Genomic DNA, 19,789 nt, shown 5'->3' with positions numbered 1-19,789 from the left:
AGAGTTGTGGTTGTTCAGCCTGGAGAAGAGAAGGCTCTGAGGGCACCTCATAGCGGCCTTCCAGTACCTGAAGAAGTCCTGCAAGAAACCTTGAGAGGGACTTTTTACTAGGACGTGTAGGACTAGGAAAAGGGGTAATGGCTTTAAACTGAAAGAGGGTGGAATTAGATTAGATGTAAGGAAGAAATTCTTCACCTTGCAGGTGGTGAGACGCTGGCACAGGTTGCCCAGAGAAGCTGTGGCTGCCCCATCCCTGGAAATGTTTGAGGCCAGGTTGGACGGGGCTTTGAGCAGCCTCATCCAGTGGGAGATATCCCTGCCCATGGCAGGAAGGGTTGGATTGAGATGATCTTCAAGGTCCTTTCCAACCTAAACTGTTCTATGATTCCATGATTCAATGCAATGTTGTAGATAAAAATCTGCATTAATGGGGGGGGGGGGAAATATTCCATTGTGTTGCATGTAGAAGAGGCCCAAAGTAGAAGATTGCTTGGCTCTTTGAAGCCAGTGCTGGTATACCAGATGGTTGATATTGCATATTAACAAGGAGATATCCTTCACTTGTGTTACTTTTTATGTATTTTTATTTGACTTTTCAGATTTGCACTTAACATTCACATGGGAGGATTGGCAGTCACTTTATGAAATATTACAAGAAGGAGCCATAATCAGGGCTGGAATAATTTTAGTGATCTGTAAGTCCATATTTCAACAGCTGGAAGAAAAACAAAGTGTTATTTTGCAGCCTTGGGTTATTTTCTGTTAAGTTTCCTTTTGTAGGCACTTCAGAGAGGCAACAGGTTACAACATTTACTAATCCATTTAGCAGACCCTAGCACTTCCCAGGGCTGTAGTGCTGTACGGAGTCCCACAGTCTTGTCTTTTCACTTCTAGCAAGATAGTTCTGGTGGTCCCTGAGAGAGGAAGCTCCCGTGTCGCGTTGCACCATTTAGAAAGCAGCCGGCACAGTAGAGCCTTCTGGTGCTGTTGGAGACACACACGCACGGTGAAGTGAGGAGTGAGGCTGGAGCACACAGCTAAATAGCTCTGATTCCCCAAAGGTGGATGAAGCTGTAAGGTAAACCCTAACAGATTGGAGGATTTGGACCCTTCAAAAGAATGTGGAATATAGCGGTGATGTGTGCCTTAGCGCTTGTTTATTAAAATTTTGGGTTGATTTTCTCTCAGCTGAATGATGATGACTGCTGGGGGCAGTCCAGTTGAAAACCTGCTAAAATAACATATGGTTCCAAAACTGCTCGCTACAGCCCGACTCCAACGTGCCCTGCTCTACTGCTGGCATCTTCTCCAGAGCCACCTGTGTTTGACTTGGCAGGTGGCTCTCCTTCTTCCCTCTCTTACAGGCTCAAGCTTAGATCAGGAGACTTCAAACTCAGTCTGTTCCCTTCTTCTCGCCCCACAGCTTACTGTTCTAAGCTGTTGAAGGATGGGTTATGCGTTGCTTGTACCACAAAGCATGGTGACCTGTCTAGCTGAGTACACAGGACCTGATGTTCTTACCAAATCCACTTTATGTGTGTCATCTCAGGTCTGGATCAACAATCTGGACTGGTCCTGTGAGTACGTAGCCCTGGAGTTTGTCTGAACCATGACCTGTAAAGGCTGAGAATGATACGGAGTGTGTTTGTGTAGTTTCTCAAGAATATGTACATACTGCTCATCAAATGCTAATGTATTAAAGTATCAGCTAAAGGTAGTGTTAATCTGTCCATGTTCAATGTATTTCAGAAGCCAAAGCCAGAGGTTCTAAATCCCTTGAAGACATCAGGTCAGGAGCGCTTTGCAATGGCTCTTTTTGTCCCAAACACCTACCCTTTCTCTCCCTGCTTGAGCTGCACTGTCCTCTGCAGGGTCTGCTGGGTGGTATCTTGGCAGGAGAGCAGGCTGCCACCAGGCAGTGCACATACATCTGAAAAGAAGAATACGCACCATTTGGTCCACATAAAATCCCTCCTTGCAGAGCACTATTTTGTCTTTTTTGCCCACTTTCTGCAGAAGCTACAGCTGATTAGACAGGCTTATCTGGACTCTTGTATGCGTCACCTTCTAGCTGAACCTACCCTGAATTTCAAATTTGGTGTCGAAGAAGCTGTTGGGCAGTTTAGTAACTGAGAGACGGAGACAGGAGAATTTAAAACCTCAGAAGCTGCAGTAAGGCCATGTATGAAAGCTAGACAGAAACATAATCTGGTGCTAGATGCAGCTGCACACTTAGGAAGCAGCACGTGCCAGAATTGCATCATGTTCATTTCTAGCAAGTTCATGAGTTGAATTGCTTATGAAAGGCCAAGTCAAAAAATTATGTGGTTACTTAAGCTGCTGAGGCAGGGCTTATATCAGAACCTGTGCTAGAGTCTGGGTGCAGTAGAGCACAGCACTCTCAGCTGGCTGTCCTGGGTTCTCTTTGCTCTTTTTAGACTTCTTAGGGAAGGGCAAAATGTCAGGAGTGTAAGGACAAACCCACAGGCCTCTGCTTCCCTGCCCGCTGGGCTGGGATCTGAGGAGAGGGTAACCTGCTGGGGCAGGTGGGAGGCAACAGAACAGAACTTCACATTTCTCTTCTGGCCATTCACTTTTCTGTTCTAGCCATTTTGAGCTGAGGTGGTGTGAATCTGACCCTATAAAAAGTCAGAAACACTATATAAAAATCATGTTTGTATATCAAACCCTTCCTTACTCCAGCCAGTCCAATCTCAAAACGGTGTCACACAGCAGATTTAAGATTAACTAAGAGAACTAAATTAAAGCTGTGCATGAGTCGGGCTCCTTGGGCTGAACCCTGGCTAGGGTTTAAGTCTGCAAGGTTTTTTTAGTTGGCTGGTTTTTAAGTGGTCTTAAGAAGTTCCCAGGGTAGGGTCCATTAGTTGGAGGTGAGTCTTTGACTTAATCTTACCTGTTTGAGTCGATGTGTCAGGGTCCTTACTGCTAGCCTTTTGAAGTGAGAAGGATGTCTCACCCTGGGGCTTACAGCTACTGGAAAGAACTCTGCAACGTACTCACTGTCATTAATCTCGCACCTGTTTGAGAGAACAGATCAACAGATCTAGAAGAAATCAGGGCTTCTCCAATGAATGCAACGGTCTTGCAATAACTACTTGCCCATCCACAGTGATGTTCCATCTTGGAGTGCTGTTGAAGTCTAGAGACCCGGTCACCCAGCAGTTTTCCAGATATAACTCGGCATTGGGGCTTCTGTCTTTCAACTCTACCTCAAGAAACACAGGCTCCATAGGTCGCTTGAGTATGGCCATGTTTGGCTCGTAGAATTCCATGAAAGATTCATCTCAAGAAAATGTTGAGGGATTTTTGTTGTTTAATTTGATTTAAATGAAAACATCTTTGGAATTTTTCTGATTTTCTTAGGAGGAGACTTACCTTTGGACAGTCTTGAAACTACATTCAGGGCTTGTCTTATCCTTCTGTGTACTGCCGAAAAGGAAACGTTAGTGAGGTTCTTTAGTAGGGAACAGGGCATGTCTTGACAAGGGAAAGTACAACTGAAAGAGTCACAGAAGCTTAGAAGTGGAGGAAGAGAATCGCTTACCTGCAATATTTGATCTTGGTACCATCGTGCCAGAGCCAAAGGAAGGTGATATGGATGGATCACTAGTCGAGGCACCTAGCACTAGGGTCTCTTTTGCTCGATAGTAACACAAGACTGTTAGTCTGAAATAGGAGAAAGGGGCAATTTTGTATTCACTTTTACTTTCCAGCAGCTGTACCAAAGTGAGCAGTGTCAGTGGGCTATAGCTCCTACCTGTAGTCTGGATCTCTTGTGATTGTCGGAATGCTCTGTCTTGGAAGTGTGTCTTTCTCATAAGAGATTTCATTTTCATAAATAATGTGATCACCTTCAAACTGTGCATATGGGAAGCTCATTAGAAATTTAATTCTCTCAGGAGCTGGGAAAAGAGAAAATACAGGAGAGACAGACTTCCAGCAGATGGATCTGCTTTGGCCACCGGCTTACCCTTACTGAAGTGCCACAAGTAGTGACATGGAACTTGAAGAAGGCATGTCCTTCGTTATACTCTCTCGGCTTGCAAGAGCTATCCCTTAGTTTGGTTTTACTCATATCAATGGCAGGTACTGTCTTCATTTGGGCAGATACCATTACGGTACCATCTGGATGGCATACTGTGAAAATCAGAGAGTTGGTTATAAACTCAAGGAAAGAATCACAGATCTTTATATTGATTTATCACTTGTATAACTTACTTATAAATGCTGAAGAATTAAAATTGCAGCTAACAGAGAACATCTGTAAGGTCTCCATAGTTCTCACTTTCCTTAGGGCAACATCAAATCTTGCTTTAATTTTCTGAAAGGACACTTCCTGTGAAGGAGGTGATGGAAGAGGCATGTGATCCATATGTACAAAGTTCTGCTCTTTAGCTTGTGCCACATGAACACTAACAAGTCAGAAGAGTTAAGTCAGTGTGAAGACTTGAGCCTAATGCAACACAGGAGCAGAAGTTTTCTGGTATAAATTAATTGGTCACTGTCACAGAGATAAAGTTTTGGCTGGTTATTGTAGAATAGTTCACATGTTCATTACAGCATCAATTTTCCCCTGCCATGTCTCAACATTTCTACAAAATGTTCCTTTAAAAGAGCTTCTTTCATAAAAGCTACATTGAAATATTATTTCTGGCTCAGCGCAGATTGGACATTTTGCCTCACCTTACTAAAAATACTGAGGAGTTTGTTTTTGAAGGCTTGGTGCATGTCTTTTAGAGACAACTTCGCGCTGCAGATTACATAATACATGGCATTACCAGAAGAGTCCCTGTCCGATACCTCTTGTCTTACTTGCACTGGCTTAGAGTCCTTCCCTTTGGAGGTTTTCCAGTACGTTTAATACTGCAGCACTGCAAACTGTGGTTGGAGGACTGCGGCTGTATGAGCAAAGCATCCTGTGTGCTTTAAAGAAGGCACACGTGTGCTGTACGGTTCACGTACCTCATAGGTAATTCCCACAGCAAACAGAGGTATTTGCAAGATCAGGTGTGTAGAATTGGTAGCTGCAAGATACCCATTGGTAAGCACGACGTGCCGGTTTAGGAGCTTGTTACCAAGATAGAGATCCCAATACCGATGTAAGCCAAACGTAGGAATGGTTAGATACAGGTTTTCTTCATCACAGGAACCAGCTGCTTCTGGTATGTCTGTGGGATGGAGATGGGATGAAGATTTAGCAATGAAAGAGGCTCTAAGCGATGATGTTTGGTCCAGGCAGGGATTTCTATCGCGGGTGAGTTTTGCACTGGCACTGCAGCAGCACTGTTACGTTCATACTGGCATTGCCTGCAGGGCTTTGGCTGTGGTGTGGGTGTAACAGCCCACAGCCAGTGGGATCGGGAATCCTCATGCTTTAGCGGTGGCCTGCCAGCTTCCTCCCAGGGCTGCTCCCTCATTCAGCGAAGCACGCTGAGTTATGTCTTTTGGGTCAGCCTTCTTTGGGTTGAACTCAGAGCTATTTAAAAGACGAAATGGGACAGTGAGGAGACTGTGTCCGTTGTGGCATCCAAAATCTAAGAAGTTTGAGAAAATACTAGTCAGACCTCCTGACCGCTTCAATAACCTGCTAAGTGGTGCTCTTAGTGCACGATTGTCTGCTTACAGAACTCTTTGGAGTTCACAGCAATATATTTGAGTTGGTTCAGTTCTGCCCTGGACACAGAGGTAGAATTGCATTTGAGGACAAATTGAAACTCGTAGAAATGTCTGAAAGTTTTGCCAGTACATGTATGCTCAAGTTATGAGGCATCTTGTTCACTGAGTTTGCAAGCCAACTTCTTTTACACACTAGTTTTTATTGCTCTCAGTGTCTTGAGGGCAGACTGTCTTGCCAGTATGCAGAAAAGCTGCCATCAGAAAAGCAGCGAATTGGCTATGTTACCGAGAATGAGCTATTGAAGGGTGGGGTTTTCCCAAAAGCTCTCATCCTCGGTCTAAAGCCGTTCTCACCAAATTCAAAGAAAATCTGATCCCTGCTGTTGATGTAAAATGGTTATTATCGTGGCAAAGCTTACCAATATCAGCAATCACACACTCCACCTCTGCAGAATGATAATAGAGTGTCATCTCCGGACCCACACTTAGAGTGTAGTTAACGAGAAGGGTATATTTTGTTTCATTTCTATTCACATACTGAAAAAGAGAGAGGTGTAAGGCTCCAGTAGCAATGGCTTCCAGCACAGACAGGATCGCATATCCTGAGCAGCACTAAATAATTATTCCAGAACCCTCCTCTCCTCTGCAAGAAGCTCAGTGTCCAAAAACATTGCTTCAGTTGGCCTAAAACAATTCAGAAATCTGGATTGGATTCAACAGCTCTTTTGGCCAAAAGTAAGTGTGGAGACTGTAGTGCCTGTTAGAAGATGGAGGCAGAAGTGAACGCAGTGGTGGTTCCTCTATAGCCCACTGGTGAAAGAGCTTGTAGAGGGTGATCTGGGTCCTAATCCCTATTCTTATTTACTCAAAGTATGGGCTGAACCCAGGAGACTGAGTAATTGGTAAGATAGAAGATGTAAGGAGATGCTATGAGAGCTCTGTCTCAATATCCTCACTTACTTTGCTAAAAGTGCCCCAAAGTAAAACCTGCTGTTCAACCTGGAAGAAATACTTCTCATATATTTTGGCTTGGGCTTGCTTTAATCTTTAATGCAATTGAACTGTGGTTTGACTGCAGCCTGAAAACTATCTGTATGAGTTTTGGTCCTGTGCATTCACAATATTGTTCCTTGTAAGAGAAAATAGCATCACAGCTTTGCGTGATTGGGTCGAAACAGTGGTAGGGGACTGAAGAGTTATGCATCCTTCCACTAAAATGAAAGGTAACATTCCCTTTGGGAGTTTGAATGTTTAGGTTAGAAATGGGCTGGGGCTTAACAAAATTACGTTTAGAATACCCTCAGTCTGTCTGTATGTGCTTGTACAGTGCCTAACCTGTGCCAGCGATCACATGGCTCTGCATAGATGGTAGGCTGAGGAATTACCAGATGCTGATAAATGGTGTTTGCACGATCAGATTTGTGGATCTGCTGGAGGGTAGGGATAGGGAGGCTCTGCAAAGGGATCTGAACAGGTGGGACCGCTGTCCTGAGACCCATGGCATGAGGTTCAACAAGGCCAAATGTCCGGTCCTGCACTTGGGGCACAACAACCCTGTGCAGTGCTACAGACTGAGGGAAGAGTGGCTGGAGAGCTGCACAGAGGAGAAGGACCTGGGGGTAATGGTTGACAGCCGACTGAACGTGAGCCAGCAGTGTGCCCAGGGGGCCAAGAAGGCCAATGGCATCTTGGCTTGTATCAGAAACGGTGTGACCAGCAGATCCAGGGAGGTGATTCTCCCTCTGTACTCGGCACTGGTGAGACCGCACCTTGAGTACTGTGTTCAGTTCTGGGCCCCTCACCACAAGAAGGATGTTGAGGCTCTGGAGTGTGTCCAGAGAAGAGCAACGAAGCTGGTGAGGGGGCTGGAGAACAAGTCTTAAGAGGAGCGGCTGAGAGAGCTGGGGTTGTTTAGCCTGGAGAAGAGGAGGCTGAGGGGAGACCTTATTGCTCTCTACAACTACCTGAAAGGAGGGTGTGGAGAGGAGGGAGCTGGGCTCTTCTCCCAAGTGACAGGGGACAGGACAAGGGGGAATGGCCTCAAGCTCTGCCAGGGGAGGTTCAGGCTGGACATCAGGAAGAAGTTTTTCACAGAAAGAGTCATTGGGCACTGGCAGAGGCTGCCCAAGGAGGGGGTTGAATCAACTTCCCTGGAGGTGTTTAAGGGACGGGTGGATGAGGTGCTGAGGGACATGGTTTAGGGAGTGTTAGGAATGGTTGGACTCGATGACCCAGTGGGTCCCTTCCAACCTGGTGATTCTATGATTGCAATAATTGATTTATTTTTCCAAGGCACTCTTGTTTCAAGAGACAGCGTTTAAGAGAGTTTTGACAAACCTCTCCCTGCTGGGCATGCTCTCGGATCTTAGCCTTACTGACACAAAATGAAGGAAGTAATATTTCATACTATATAATCACGTTTGATCCTACATGTGTCCCAGAGACTTAAGCACAGCAAGGACACACAAGCCTCTAATCTTACTTCAGATGAGCTCAGACTCATTGACACCTTTATATTGAAGGAAGAATTGTTGGTTAGTAAAAGCTGGACTCTGTTCTGACTGTCCTGCCTTCTCCACTCAGCTGCTGACGTGACCTGCTATATCTTACCTCCTTTAGAACATGCGGATCATCAAAAGAGACTTCCAGGGTAAACCCTTTTGTTCTATTCGAAAAGGGAGTTTCATAAATCCTAAACCCATGAAGCTGTGCTTCTCTCAGGGTAAATGGCACATTTCCTATTGCAATTGCCACCAGAGAGACGTCAGGAAGAAAGTGTCCAAATGCAACATTAAATAGCCTTTCCTCTGGCAGAGTATCTGTAGGGAGAGAAAATCGAATCACTGCTGATGTGGATCAAGTAATGAAGACAGCTGGGGTGGCCTCCCATTCAAGTTCCAGGAAACTTAGCCAACAGCCATCTCTTTAATGGCTCTGATTAATGACTTCTAGTCAGATCTCAAATACTCTGAGTACATGAGAATTGCTTCAAGCTGCAGGAGATTAACAACAAATACATACGGGTTCAGTAACTTTCTAGAGGTGCACTATTTGTGCAGTGTCTTTCCTATAAAGCAATCTAGAATCTAGTTCATCTACATAAAATATGGTAAAGTTATCGTCAATATATGCCAAAAGGCTCGTTTTTCTTTCGGTACCAATTATTCAGACAGCCTAAAGATGTTTAGTGTCTTAATGCATTGGAAAATATAATTAAAAAAATATTACTGCACCACTGGCTGGAACAGTGATTTCAATATGATCCCAAGATAACAAATGCAGGCATTTGTGGGGAAAAAATGCCATCAATAATGCGGTCCTAAGAGAGGTATCCCTAGTGTGGTAATGGCATAACGCATCTCTTTATTTTTGGATCCCATTGCTCACTGGAAAAATCTGGTTGATGGTGTGAAAGAAATGTTCGTGTTCTTATCAGCAAGTGGTAGTTTTCATTTCATCTGAGAATGACAGGTGATAAATGGTACATCCATTAAGGTTTGAGTTTTTTTAATAATACCTTGCATCTTGACTTTGGCCAGCAAATTGGAAGTGGGAGCTGAGAACGTTCTGGTGAATGTAGGCATGTGATAGAGGTCAAAAGGAACAATGCGCGACGCAGCAAAAGAAAAAGATTGGTAAAAGTAATTGAGAGAAATTACTTACTCTTGGTAACAGTTGGTATTTGTGGCATGAAAGGTGTGGTAACAGGTTTCATGAGAGTATACTTTGTGGTTTGCCAGTCTGCATCTATCCATGTGTGCTCCAAGAACAAGTCAATACTGTAAATTACTCCATACACACCACCAGATATGGAGCTCTAGGAGATAAATTTGTAATTAAGGCTTAATTCTCCATAGCTTAATTCTCCATATGCACTCATTCTCCATAGAAGAATGAGTGCATATGAATAGAATTCTTACACTAGAAATAGAAAAAAAGTGTTATTCAAGTATAGTTTGGGATGTATTTTGCTAGAGAAGCTTGTTTGTTTGCTTGGCCCATTTGTCTGGTCCATATTTGGCTCACATACTTCTGAGGTTCTCAAGGAGGTATCAGGGTTGGGCACGTGCTCTCATTAAGTCTAGTAAGTAACCATATTTAGATTTTTTTTTTTGCAGTCCTTGGACTACCAGTCACATTTCTCGTTCTGTCCCAATTCACTCTGAAAGTTTGTCAGTGCTTTCAGCAGTTTTCTAGACTAAGTCTGTTTGGTGTTACATACGCGTAGTGATCTAATTATCCACTGATACATCAAACAGCAAAATTCTGAAGAGGATAAATCATAGTCACACCAATATCATCTTCACAAATGTGACTGGTAAAGAGCCTCGTGAAAAATATCGCCAGCTTCTTTGGACATTGCCTCTATGCTTTCAAATTATAGATTATACTATGTTCAAAGTAAGTGGCTGCGCCCAAACTATGTGCTGGGAGGCTGTTGCAAGGTAACTCATGTGCCTGCACAGAAATTGTCTACGAAACTGCTCATTGATCCAGGTTAGAAGTTTGCCAGGATCAGATTCAGAATAGAAACAACATAGAAAATTGAGCTCCAGTGCATAGGAATCCCCTCATTCTTATTTTATTACCATACTTTATAGATTATTAAGAAAAGACGGTCTCTTGCTTCTCTCAAGTTTGATAGTGAAAGATACTTAGTTTCTGAGTAGGTCCTTTCTAAATACAGAGAAGGAGCACCTAGGTCTTCAAATATATCTTGTATCTAAGAATCTAGGAATTTTAAGCAGCAGTCACTATTTAGAATGATTTGGAGTGAACATGATTTAGAAACATCTCCCAAGGTTCACACTAACCTTTAGCTTGCCTCCTTCTGCTCCAATAGGGATAGTTATTCTGATGTGTGTCTTGTTGTGCTCCAGTAAGTAGTTCTTCTCCTCCAGGTTTATTGTGACTTGGCCATCGACTCCCATTAAAATGTTTTTAGACAGAAAGGTGGATTCTTGAACCACTAATGTGGGGATAACACTCGGCACAGTCCATGTTAGAGTGGTATCAGTGAAACTGAGGCCATCTGTTGAGTTAGATAGACAGTCCCAGAAGGCCAAGCAATTGGAATTTCCAGTCAGTCTTCACTACGCAACAGCTTTCTTTCCCTGAATCTTTTTCACAAGAGTAGATTTACAGCTTTCACTAATGAAACACCTTGAAGGATATTAGTCAACTGGTGGCTATTGTGTGACAGAAACCCTGGTGTTCAAAGTAGACTTGAATCACCAGTTTCAGTTGAATAATTAATTTATTCAGAAGAACCAAGTCATGCTCCCAGTTACCTGCTCTGTTGCCTTTCTGTTCCCAGGATCTTTGCCTTACTTGCAAAAAGAATGGGCCACAACCACCTCTTTGGGCCTTCTCCTTGAAGTATTGGCTTCAAGATCAAGACAGCTTAAACCATCCTGCTTCCCCATCAATCGTTCAAATTAATACTGTACTGTGAGAGGCAGAAGGTGCAGCCACCACTGTTCTGCAAAAAGACAGACTAATTCTGTCTCTCTAGAGAAAAGGACTATGTGAGCCCCAGCGATGCAAAGCTGCATCCCCTGTCTAGAGTTATACGACAGAGGAGAGCCAAGCCGTGGGGTTAGTCCAGGAGAGGCTCCCTGGCCCTTCTGCAGCAGTTTCACATGGCTCCAGTTCCCCGCATCCAACGTGGGTGTTTGAGAAACCAGAGACAAGGCATGACACTGCACTGGGAATACAAGTAATATAGCATCTCAGCAGGGAACATGTTTATCTGGGACTAAAGCCATGGACTCTTAGCTCATATTGCTCTTAGGGCAGCTTGTAAACCTCCTTTCTTACAGAGTAGGTCATACGGAAATGGAGAGACTGTGTTTTCTACTTGCTCCACTGGTGGTTATTTTTGGTGAACAAAGAAGAAATCCTTACCAACGGGACAGGAGACAGTCGTGTCAATCAGCAAAAGGAGCCACCGCTGCCTGTACATGGAAGTGGAGGTCACCATGTTCATAGTTACTCCACTGACCTGTTGGGATGCAGACCGAAAAAGAGAAGTGATGTCCTAGAAAGGCAGTGGAAACAGCACAGTTTTTTGTCTGATTGAGAGCAACAACTCACCACACTGATGTCAGACTCGTTGCTGTGATAGGGCGCACGGAGGTACACTCGGGACAGTGTATTATTGAAGCTGTAGCCCAGTTTTGCTGCATCGCTTACCATTATTCTCTTTCTCCCTGATGGGGAAACAAACATCAGTTGCCATTGCTGGTATGCAACATTTTGAATCTGCAAGAGAGAGATGAGCTGCGTGAGATCTAATTCTACCAAAGTCTCCTAAAAAACTATAGCATTGCAGCATCTATTTTCCTATTAGAAGCTGGATTAACTGGAGTGGCACTGGACAATATTAGTCCATTCTAGCCAAGAAACACCCCTTATATATATGTATGCAGGTAGGGGATTCTATAGCTCTTTAAGGCATCTTTAGAAATAGTTTTTTAGCAGCCCTGGAAGAAACCTAGGCTGGTGGGCTTGAACGAATTCCCTTGGACAAAATGCCCGTGCTGTCAATAAAATGATTGCTTTCATGTCTGTTGATTGCTGGAGCAGTCTTGAGGCCAAACGACAGACTGCCTTTTATGATACATAGCCTTATTGTGTCAAAGATAAGAAGAGAGGAATGTCTGTGCTGGTCTAGAATACAGTCTCAAAAGGAAAAAGGTGCATGAGAAACAAGAAAGACATGATGAAAATAGGACAAGTGTATATATTTCTCCCTAATACTTTCCAGCCTCAAATAATTTTCGGCTCAGGGACTCCTGAGCTATCTGTAACTTCTTTGTGCTTTGTATGTCTTATTGGATTTCTCCTTGGTCAATTTTTCCAGACTCTCTTTGAGATCAAGCAAACTTCTAGCAGACACGGCATCTTTTGGCAAGGCGTTTGACAGATTCACTACCCATTGTGTGAAGAACCACCTACTTTTGTTTGTCTTGAACTCACTTTCCACTAATTTAACAAGCATATGTCTCTGTTCTCTCACCTAAATATCTTTTTTTTTTTCAGTCTACAGCTCTAAGAAAACTTGAGGGGCTTTCCAGGATCTGATGGCATCTTTGCCATCTCCCCTTTTTTTTGACAGAGATGGAGCAATGCCCCAAGAATGACTCATGAGATTAGCAAAAAGAGGCAGGTTAGCAAAAGTTAGGAAAGGCTCCCCTTTATACCTCTGGCAGTGCTGACATCCACGCCACGGTGTAGTCATTTGAAACTGCAGGGACATCCGTCCTCACTGACACCTGGGGACACAGAGAGCGTTCTTTGGGAACAAACAAATTTTCAGCATTATGACAGTCATGGAAAGCAGAGAGAGGAATTTTGGATTTCTTCTCCAGTGTTTGTTGGGATTTAGCAATTTGCATTCACCAGAGGTGATTAAAGTGTTTCCAAAGAGATTCTTGATAGTGGTAATTTTTGTGGCCTTAAAAGGAAGGTTAAAGCCCTGACGTTTATGATGATGCATCTACGGTGGAGGGAATAGTTTGTGTATAACTAGGTAAATCAAAAGTCCTGTTTCATGTCTGATAAGCTGTAAACTAGATCCTACGCTGGAGGCTTTCAAGGGCATCTGGGTCTTTCCACTGGAGGTACGGGGAAGCAGGCTATTGGCTTTAACAGGACCGGGTCCCTTTTCCCATGTGAGCTGAACACCTGAAAATTCAGGATCCCAAATCTGTAAGGTAGGTGCTGTAGTGTAATGCTTAACAGCATGTGTCGCAGAGTGAGGCAAGTTCTGGACACTGATTTGAGAGTCAAGGCTTGCCTCAGACAGTTACACTGTGGTTTAAGTGTATTGCAGCAGCCAGATGTGACTACGCAGCCTGAAATCCTAGTAGGAAAAATATGCTTTTTTTTTGTCCTGTCTCTAATAGGTGCACACAAAAGACAATGAAGTTTATTTAGTTCGGTGTGTTATTTCTACGTTAGTGTGTAGATGCTGGTAGCAGGCAGACAGACAAATCATGCCACCCAGTGGGAGGCAGGTTTTGTCTCACTAACATTGTCGGCGAGTTGTGTGACACAGAAGGCATGCAGCTGTGTGAAATCCAGGCTTTATTGTTTCAAGTATAATGATGACATTCTAACAGATGCTGCAGCACTTTACAGTGTGAAAATAAAGCTCTCATGAACTAAACAGGTTGGCCAGCCTGGCTGCTGATTTGCTTGTGGTGGCTTGACTTGCATCATCTATACAGTTAGCTGAATTTCACTTCAAGAAAAGTACCTATGACATGTAAATGTGTTCCTAATAAGCACCCAGCCTTACGCTCTCTTCTGAATATCAGCAGGTCACTATTATGCCTGGTACATAATGTGAAACCAACTTCTGACAGGAATTTGGGAGGGTTGTTGTGCCTGGCAGAGAGCTTGGATGTAGCTTTGCCTTCAGTGGGCAGGGTTTTACCTCCATGTAGTTTTCTTCACACACAATTTCTCTTGAGGCCCAAGAAGAGTAAGAGCAGTACATAGGGTAGACGTAGGTCACTGCTGCCCTCATGCTTGAAAATGAGGAGACCTTTATGTTTACAGTCAATGAAAACAGCTCATCTGCCTAGGAAGGAAAACAGGCAGTTCAGCAAATGGTGTAGAAGGTCCTAGGAAGGCTGCATGGGACTGTCCAGCCTAGTGTCCTGTTTCCAAGAGGGGTTTGCAAGGATGAGAACAGGTTGAGAGCTGTAGTGACAGTTCTCCCAACGTACTACCCTGTTTTGAGTGTCTTGTAATCAGGGGCTTTCTGAGCCAGAGAGTCTTATCGCTTAGAGCCTTTGTATCAGAGCGAATCTCAGCACTATTCTTTCCACAGTATTAAGGACCATTTAGTCAGGGGAAGATCTGACTTTCCTCACCATATAGGCCACATCCCTCCCATTCATGACTGCTGTGTGCCTCCTCATGGAGAGAAAGTACTAAGACTTTTAGTTTAATATAGGTAGGTCAGATCTGTCTTACAAATGCTGCTTAGTGTCTCTCCTGACTAGCTTCAGTAAGAGGTCCTCCGACTCTCTCAGCTCTCCAACAGCCAAACACGAAGCCATGGACTGTGCTTCTATCTGACATGGATGTATATTTTTCAATAGAAAAAAGGCAAAACCTTTCCAGAGAAATTTCCAGTCTGGAAATGCTGGTTGTTGCACAGCACACTGTGCACCCCCTGTTCTTGTTAGCATAACCTCTGCCTATAAAGTTTTACCTTATTTTTTCTGTGGGGCTTCCAAGACCAGCCAGACTAAACATGGACAAGCAATGAAGTTTCTACTCTGATTTATTCTGTTTCTAGATACATTGCATCTCAACTAATGTTCAGAAATTAGAAATCCAGGCTACACATGTTTTAGGAAGGGGTGAATCACCTTCCAGGGATGCCTGTTTCTCTCCATTGACTATTGTGGAAGCTTAAAAAACTGGTTTAGACTAGACATTATCTTTTAGGTGGCTAAAGTTACGTGAGACAAATCTGAGTCTAATAGATGTGTGTGATCTATGTTCTTAGGCATGTGTTAACAGGCACATTACCACACAAATTAAGCCAGGAAAAGATCTGCCAGAATCACACTGCAAATGTTGCTTTTTCAAGCAGATGCCTACTTCTTTCCAGAAAGGCTTTCAAGAAACTCTCTGGCAAATCAGCAGCTACAAGGATATGCTTGAGAACTGGCAGCTAGTCAGCAGCATTAGGCTAAATGTCATTTCATGGAGAGAGGAAATCCCATGTCAGTCACACTGAACAAACCTCATACAGGAGAGCCATTGCCTGTGCATTACTATGCAACATCAAGGCTAACTCCTTCAGTTCCCTATTCCTTAAGATCTCAAACAAGTCATTGGAATGCATATAATATCCCGTCTTTTTGGAGAGGTTGTACTGTCTGAAGTTGTTTTCAGCCCTTCTCCGAGTCTTACCTCGTTGGCCACGTGACAGCCAAGCACTGATGCACGGAAGATGGGATTGCCCCACACATCTTCTGACAGGACATAGCCACAACGAGATGCTAGTTTCTCATCCAGCAGAATGGGGCCAGCGTAAGGATCTATAGAAAAAGAGAATGACGTGTGGGTTGGAAAGCTCAGGGCAAGTAATAAGGCAATGTGTTCCTTGGTCCCCCTCACGCTGGGTGATCTCTAGAGATGTGTATTATTAAGGAGCTGGTGAAGCTGTTCTGGTAAGTGCTAGAGTGCATGAGACAGTCTGGCATGACTCGAGCTCACACGTTATACTCACTCAACTGCCCGTTTCTTTATGTCCAGAAGCTTGTGCCACAGCCACCTTGAAGGACTACTATGGAGAGTTTCTCTGAGACATAACATACTCTTTTCCCTCACTAATTTTTCTCTCTAGAAGAGGGTTATGGACTAGTAAGCGCATTCATTTCTAAAAATCCTCAAGCTGTGATAAGCTCCTGCTTACTCTGGTAAAGGGATGTAGTCATGGATCCGTTTTGGAGGAGCGTTTCTACAAATTGGTCATGTTTGCTGCTCATCTTTGACAAGATGCTGCATGCTGTTAAAGCTGTGGGGAAGCCAAGTAACGGACATGATGGGAGCTGGCTGCACTCAGCTCTTGATGCTGGTAGAGTTAATAACATGATATTCTGCTATTGATGGGCTCTTTGATTAAGGAAATATTTTAGTCTTGGGTTAGACACAAGAATCTATACAAACAGATAAGGCTTAACTAGCTGCCATTGTAATTTCTAGATTTGTTGATCATCTTTATATGCCGAACACTAATAAATGCTGTTTCAGTAGATGTATTCTTGCAGCCAGGATAGACTAAGGAGATAAGTGAGAAGAATTTTGGAAGAAGAAAGAATAGCTTTTATGAGACCAGCTGATGGAACTGGAAGAAACAAATAACCTTTTTGTGCCTGAAGGCTGGTGTGTTTTCTCAAGAGGTATCAGTTGCTCTCATAAGTGCTATCACTTCGCCCCACACCCTTGCTGTACTTGACCTTTTCAGTTCTGTCTCCAAATCATTGAAAAAAACCCGAAAGCCAGAGAAAAGCAGACTGATCTCAACAGAAAGAAATCTAGTTTGGGGTGAAATCACGTAGTTTTCTCAAGCTGATGTGAACAATTTCTGGTTTTCATTTTAGGTAAGTAGATTTTTGTTTTCCTCAGCAAAATGGAAACCCTTTGCTCAATCTGAAATAGGATATTTAAGCACTCATTGAGAGTGTTTTCTGGGTATTAGCCAGCCTACACTGCCATTGTCATTTGTGCTGTCCATGACATATCCAAGCTGCAATGACACCTTTGTTTACGTTGCTACACACGTATAAGGGCTCAGCAGAGAAAAGAATGAAAATAAAATGTCAGTCTGTCCTCCTCAGACCATCCTTTCTCCTTTCCACAGCTTGTTAGCTTTAAGAGGCAAAGGGGACCATAGCTGTAGATACAAGCTTTACTCATCTGTAGGGGCGGTGGCCAAATTGAGGTATGAGACCAGGTACTGACCAGGTCAGTAACTAATTATTGCATAGATGGCAGTAGCATCCAGATCACAGACACTGTGATCACTTAGGTGGTTTCCCAGCCTTCATGGTGCTCAGCGCAGCCACTTGTGACTCACCATTGATTTCCAGCTGGAAGAATTTTCCCTGGAGCAAGAGTTTATTCAGTTTCATCCAAAAAATCCTGGAGCGGCAACTGCTCTCTATAAAACCTGGTGGGAGCACATATAGAGCAGATGAGCCACTGAGACTGGAGGGCAGAGAAAAGTCACATCTTGTTACAAGCAAAATAACTGGTTTCTCATCTTTGCTTCTCCCCACTATCCATTTATCACATTTCACCAACCTGGGGGAACCGTCTGCCTCCCTTGTCCCAGCCAGAACAGCAAGAAAAGCAGCCAGATCCTGGAGTACAAGTACAGGAAAAAATGATGGGTTGAACAGAAGAAAAACAAAGGTCAAGATGGAAAATGAACAAGGAAGAAACCGAAGTCTCATTACCTGCATAGCAAACAACACAAAACCTCCATCTGCCCCCAGAGACCTGTGCATGGGCAGCAAAGTCCTCCTCCCTTTGAAGTAAAGCTGTGGACAGGGAACTTGGTCAGACCCAGGAGGAAAGGTATAGCTGACCTTTACAACACAGATTGTGCTCTCTTCTCCAAACCTTGTGTCTGAATCAGGAAAGGCTGGTGGCTTCAGTCATGGAGGGACAGCTGGGCTGAATCCTGCAGTGTCCTCCAACGTTATCTGAGCTCTTGGCAGTGAGAGGCAGCCTCTGTCTCGCTAGGAGGGCAGAACACCCTTCTGCCAGGTATTCACAAGGCCACATGCTGCTGCTGAGCCTAATTTTAATCAGTGCAGCAGAGGGTGCTCGGTGCTTTCCATCAACCCCTGGGAAGTAATCTCATTCCTTACAAGCCGTTTGGGTAGCTTTGGCTTCAGGTCTTAAGAGCACATGAAACATTTCCCTGGAGGTATTTTAATTGGGTCTACACAGGAAATACATTTTTGTTTCTGTGAAATGTCCCAGTGACCCAGCCATGCCAGAGATAACAGCAGTTCTTTGGCAGCTACACGTTTTTCTTTTGTGAATCTAGTTAGATCGCCCTTTGGTTTGTTTGATTATCAGAGAGTGGTTTGGTGAAAACATCTTGTTTTTGGAAGTGCTCTGATATCACTGAGTCAGTCGGACCACATACATGGCCAAACATATTGCCTGGGAAGAGAAAGTCATTGCACCTGGTGGGACCCGCGCCATGGGAAGCAGAAAGGCTGAGAGATTTGGTGAGCTGAAAGTACAGCTTGTGTGGCGTGGATGTGCTACAGTGGGGTGAGAAGTATTCAGATTAACATTTTAACCATTGAAGAGCAGGGCACGATCTCCTTTTGGTCCCTATTACGGTCCCAGCCATTCTTACCCTGCATTGGTTCACATGCATGAGCAGAACTGTGCTGTAGAGATGAGCTTTTGGATAAATGAAAGCCAGTGGGCATCTCCACTCACAGGAATCATGCAATCAGTCTAATTTTCTCCCTTGTCCCCTTCTCTCAGAGGACTTCTGCAATATCAGCAGGACCAACACAACCACCCTGCCAGACAGACACAGTTTATACAGCAGGGAGCTGGTGGTACACTCATGTGAGTCTCTGGAGCAGAGCCCTGGGGCTTTAGCAATCTCCTAATTAATCTCCTAATTAATCTCCTAATTAATCTCCTTTGACCATAAGACCTTTTCTCATTCAGTGGGAGCCAAAGTCCAACTTCTGCAACAAACTACTTATGAGCCCAAGCAGAACTTAGTGTATGAGCCTGGCCTGCATGAACCCTATATCCCTGGGCTCAGAGTGATTCTTCATTGAATCCAGCTGGGGCTGGAATTCGGCTGGAAATGGCGGGACTCAGATACCACAGTGATGAGTGTGGTGTAACAATGAGATTTTGAATTCTGAGCGAAAACTTCAGTATATTTGGATAGCAAATAGTTCCAATTTTGATAAGGCACTTCCAAGAGCCATGTAGCATCTCTGTGATACTGAGAGTCAAAGTCTAAGAAAGCCATGTTTGAGAGAGCGTGATTGCAATTTATTAATGAACAGCCAACCATCAGGACAGGTACCTGACTGCAATTAGCTGTCTTCTTTGCACAAGCAGTGGGGAGATGAATTTCAGGATCTTTGGACAACTCAGATCATCACGATTATTCCGTTTCTGACATAAATCGTGGTTCTAAATGTGGCAGAAATGACTTCGGACGTGGCATAGCGATTGCGGTCAGTGTGTGATAGCCAGCTCTTGGCCGCGTTGTCAACCAAGCAAAGCAAAGCAAGTCCAGGTCAAATGCTTTTGGCTTCCAAGGATCGCTTAAGTGCTACAGAAAGTATTGTTAGCATTGGGCGTCTGGAAGCATCGGCTGCCTGTGGTCCCTAAAGTCCCTCTGGTACTCATTATAAACGTAGGGAGGCTAAACTTGTGCATTCCAGATTATTAGATTTGTATACTCAGTTTTCCTTGCTGTTTTGGCCGCATAAGAACACCCATCTTAATGTTCTTGTAGGGTGATAAACAGCTGCTGTATTTCAACATTGAGGTGATGGCATTCTGTGGTGGATAAGATAATTCATGGCTTGGGTTCTTTCAAGCTGAAAGTTACCGTATGACT

The 19,789-nt window shown here is 43.9% G+C and overlaps 1 protein-coding gene across 2 annotated transcripts; it reads right to left on the bottom strand.

Moving 5' to 3' along the window:
• Positions 1-555: 555 nt before the first annotated feature.
• On the bottom strand, positions 556-19,047 carry LOC104057076 (uncharacterized). 2 transcript variants are annotated; one of them, XM_054064145.1, is made up of 24 exons: positions 17,794-19,043; positions 17,628-17,711; positions 17,473-17,531; positions 17,246-17,338; positions 15,577-15,704; positions 14,081-14,227; positions 12,843-12,914; positions 11,734-11,901; positions 11,545-11,641; positions 10,452-10,669; positions 9,301-9,454; positions 8,248-8,456; positions 6,057-6,174; positions 4,984-5,189; positions 4,240-4,357; positions 3,992-4,158; positions 3,779-3,879; positions 3,566-3,687; positions 3,397-3,447; positions 3,121-3,304; positions 2,915-3,038; positions 1,834-1,930; positions 1,522-1,623; positions 556-984 (listed from the first exon to the last, which is right to left on the bottom strand). In XM_054064145.1, exons 2-23 carry the CDS (start codon positions 17,654-17,656, stop codon positions 1,541-1,543), a joined length of 2,745 nt encoding a protein of 914 aa, XP_053920120.1. In that variant the 5' UTR covers positions 17,657-17,711; positions 17,794-19,043; the 3' UTR covers positions 556-984; positions 1,522-1,540. The 2 variants fall into 2 exon arrangements, with proteins under 2 accessions (XP_053920120.1, XP_053920121.1); XM_054064146.1 differs by having other exon boundaries at positions 3,121-3,226; positions 17,628-19,047.
• Positions 19,048-19,789: the final 742 nt, after the last annotated feature.

Source organism: Cuculus canorus, chromosome 3, assembly GCF_017976375.1.
Source record: "Cuculus canorus isolate bCucCan1 chromosome 3, bCucCan1.pri, whole genome shotgun sequence".
NCBI lineage: Eukaryota > Metazoa > Chordata > Aves > Cuculiformes > Cuculidae > Cuculus > Cuculus canorus.
This window is presented reverse-complemented; position numbering and strand designations above follow the sequence as displayed.

Excerpts from the sequence above, each read along its gene's own strand:
- LOC104057076 (XM_054064145.1), bottom strand. The coding sequence starts at position 17,656 with ATGGAGGTTTTGTGTTGTTTGCTATGCAG. Across the intron at positions 3,039-3,120 it reads TGGAACATCACTGTGGATGG|GTGCGAGATTAATGACAGTG; the intron begins GCAAGTAGTTAT and ends TCTCTCAAACAG. Across the intron at positions 1,931-2,914 it reads TGACACATCGACTCAAACAG|ATGTATGTGCACTGCCTGGT; the intron begins GTAAGATTAAGT and ends TCTTCTTTTCAG.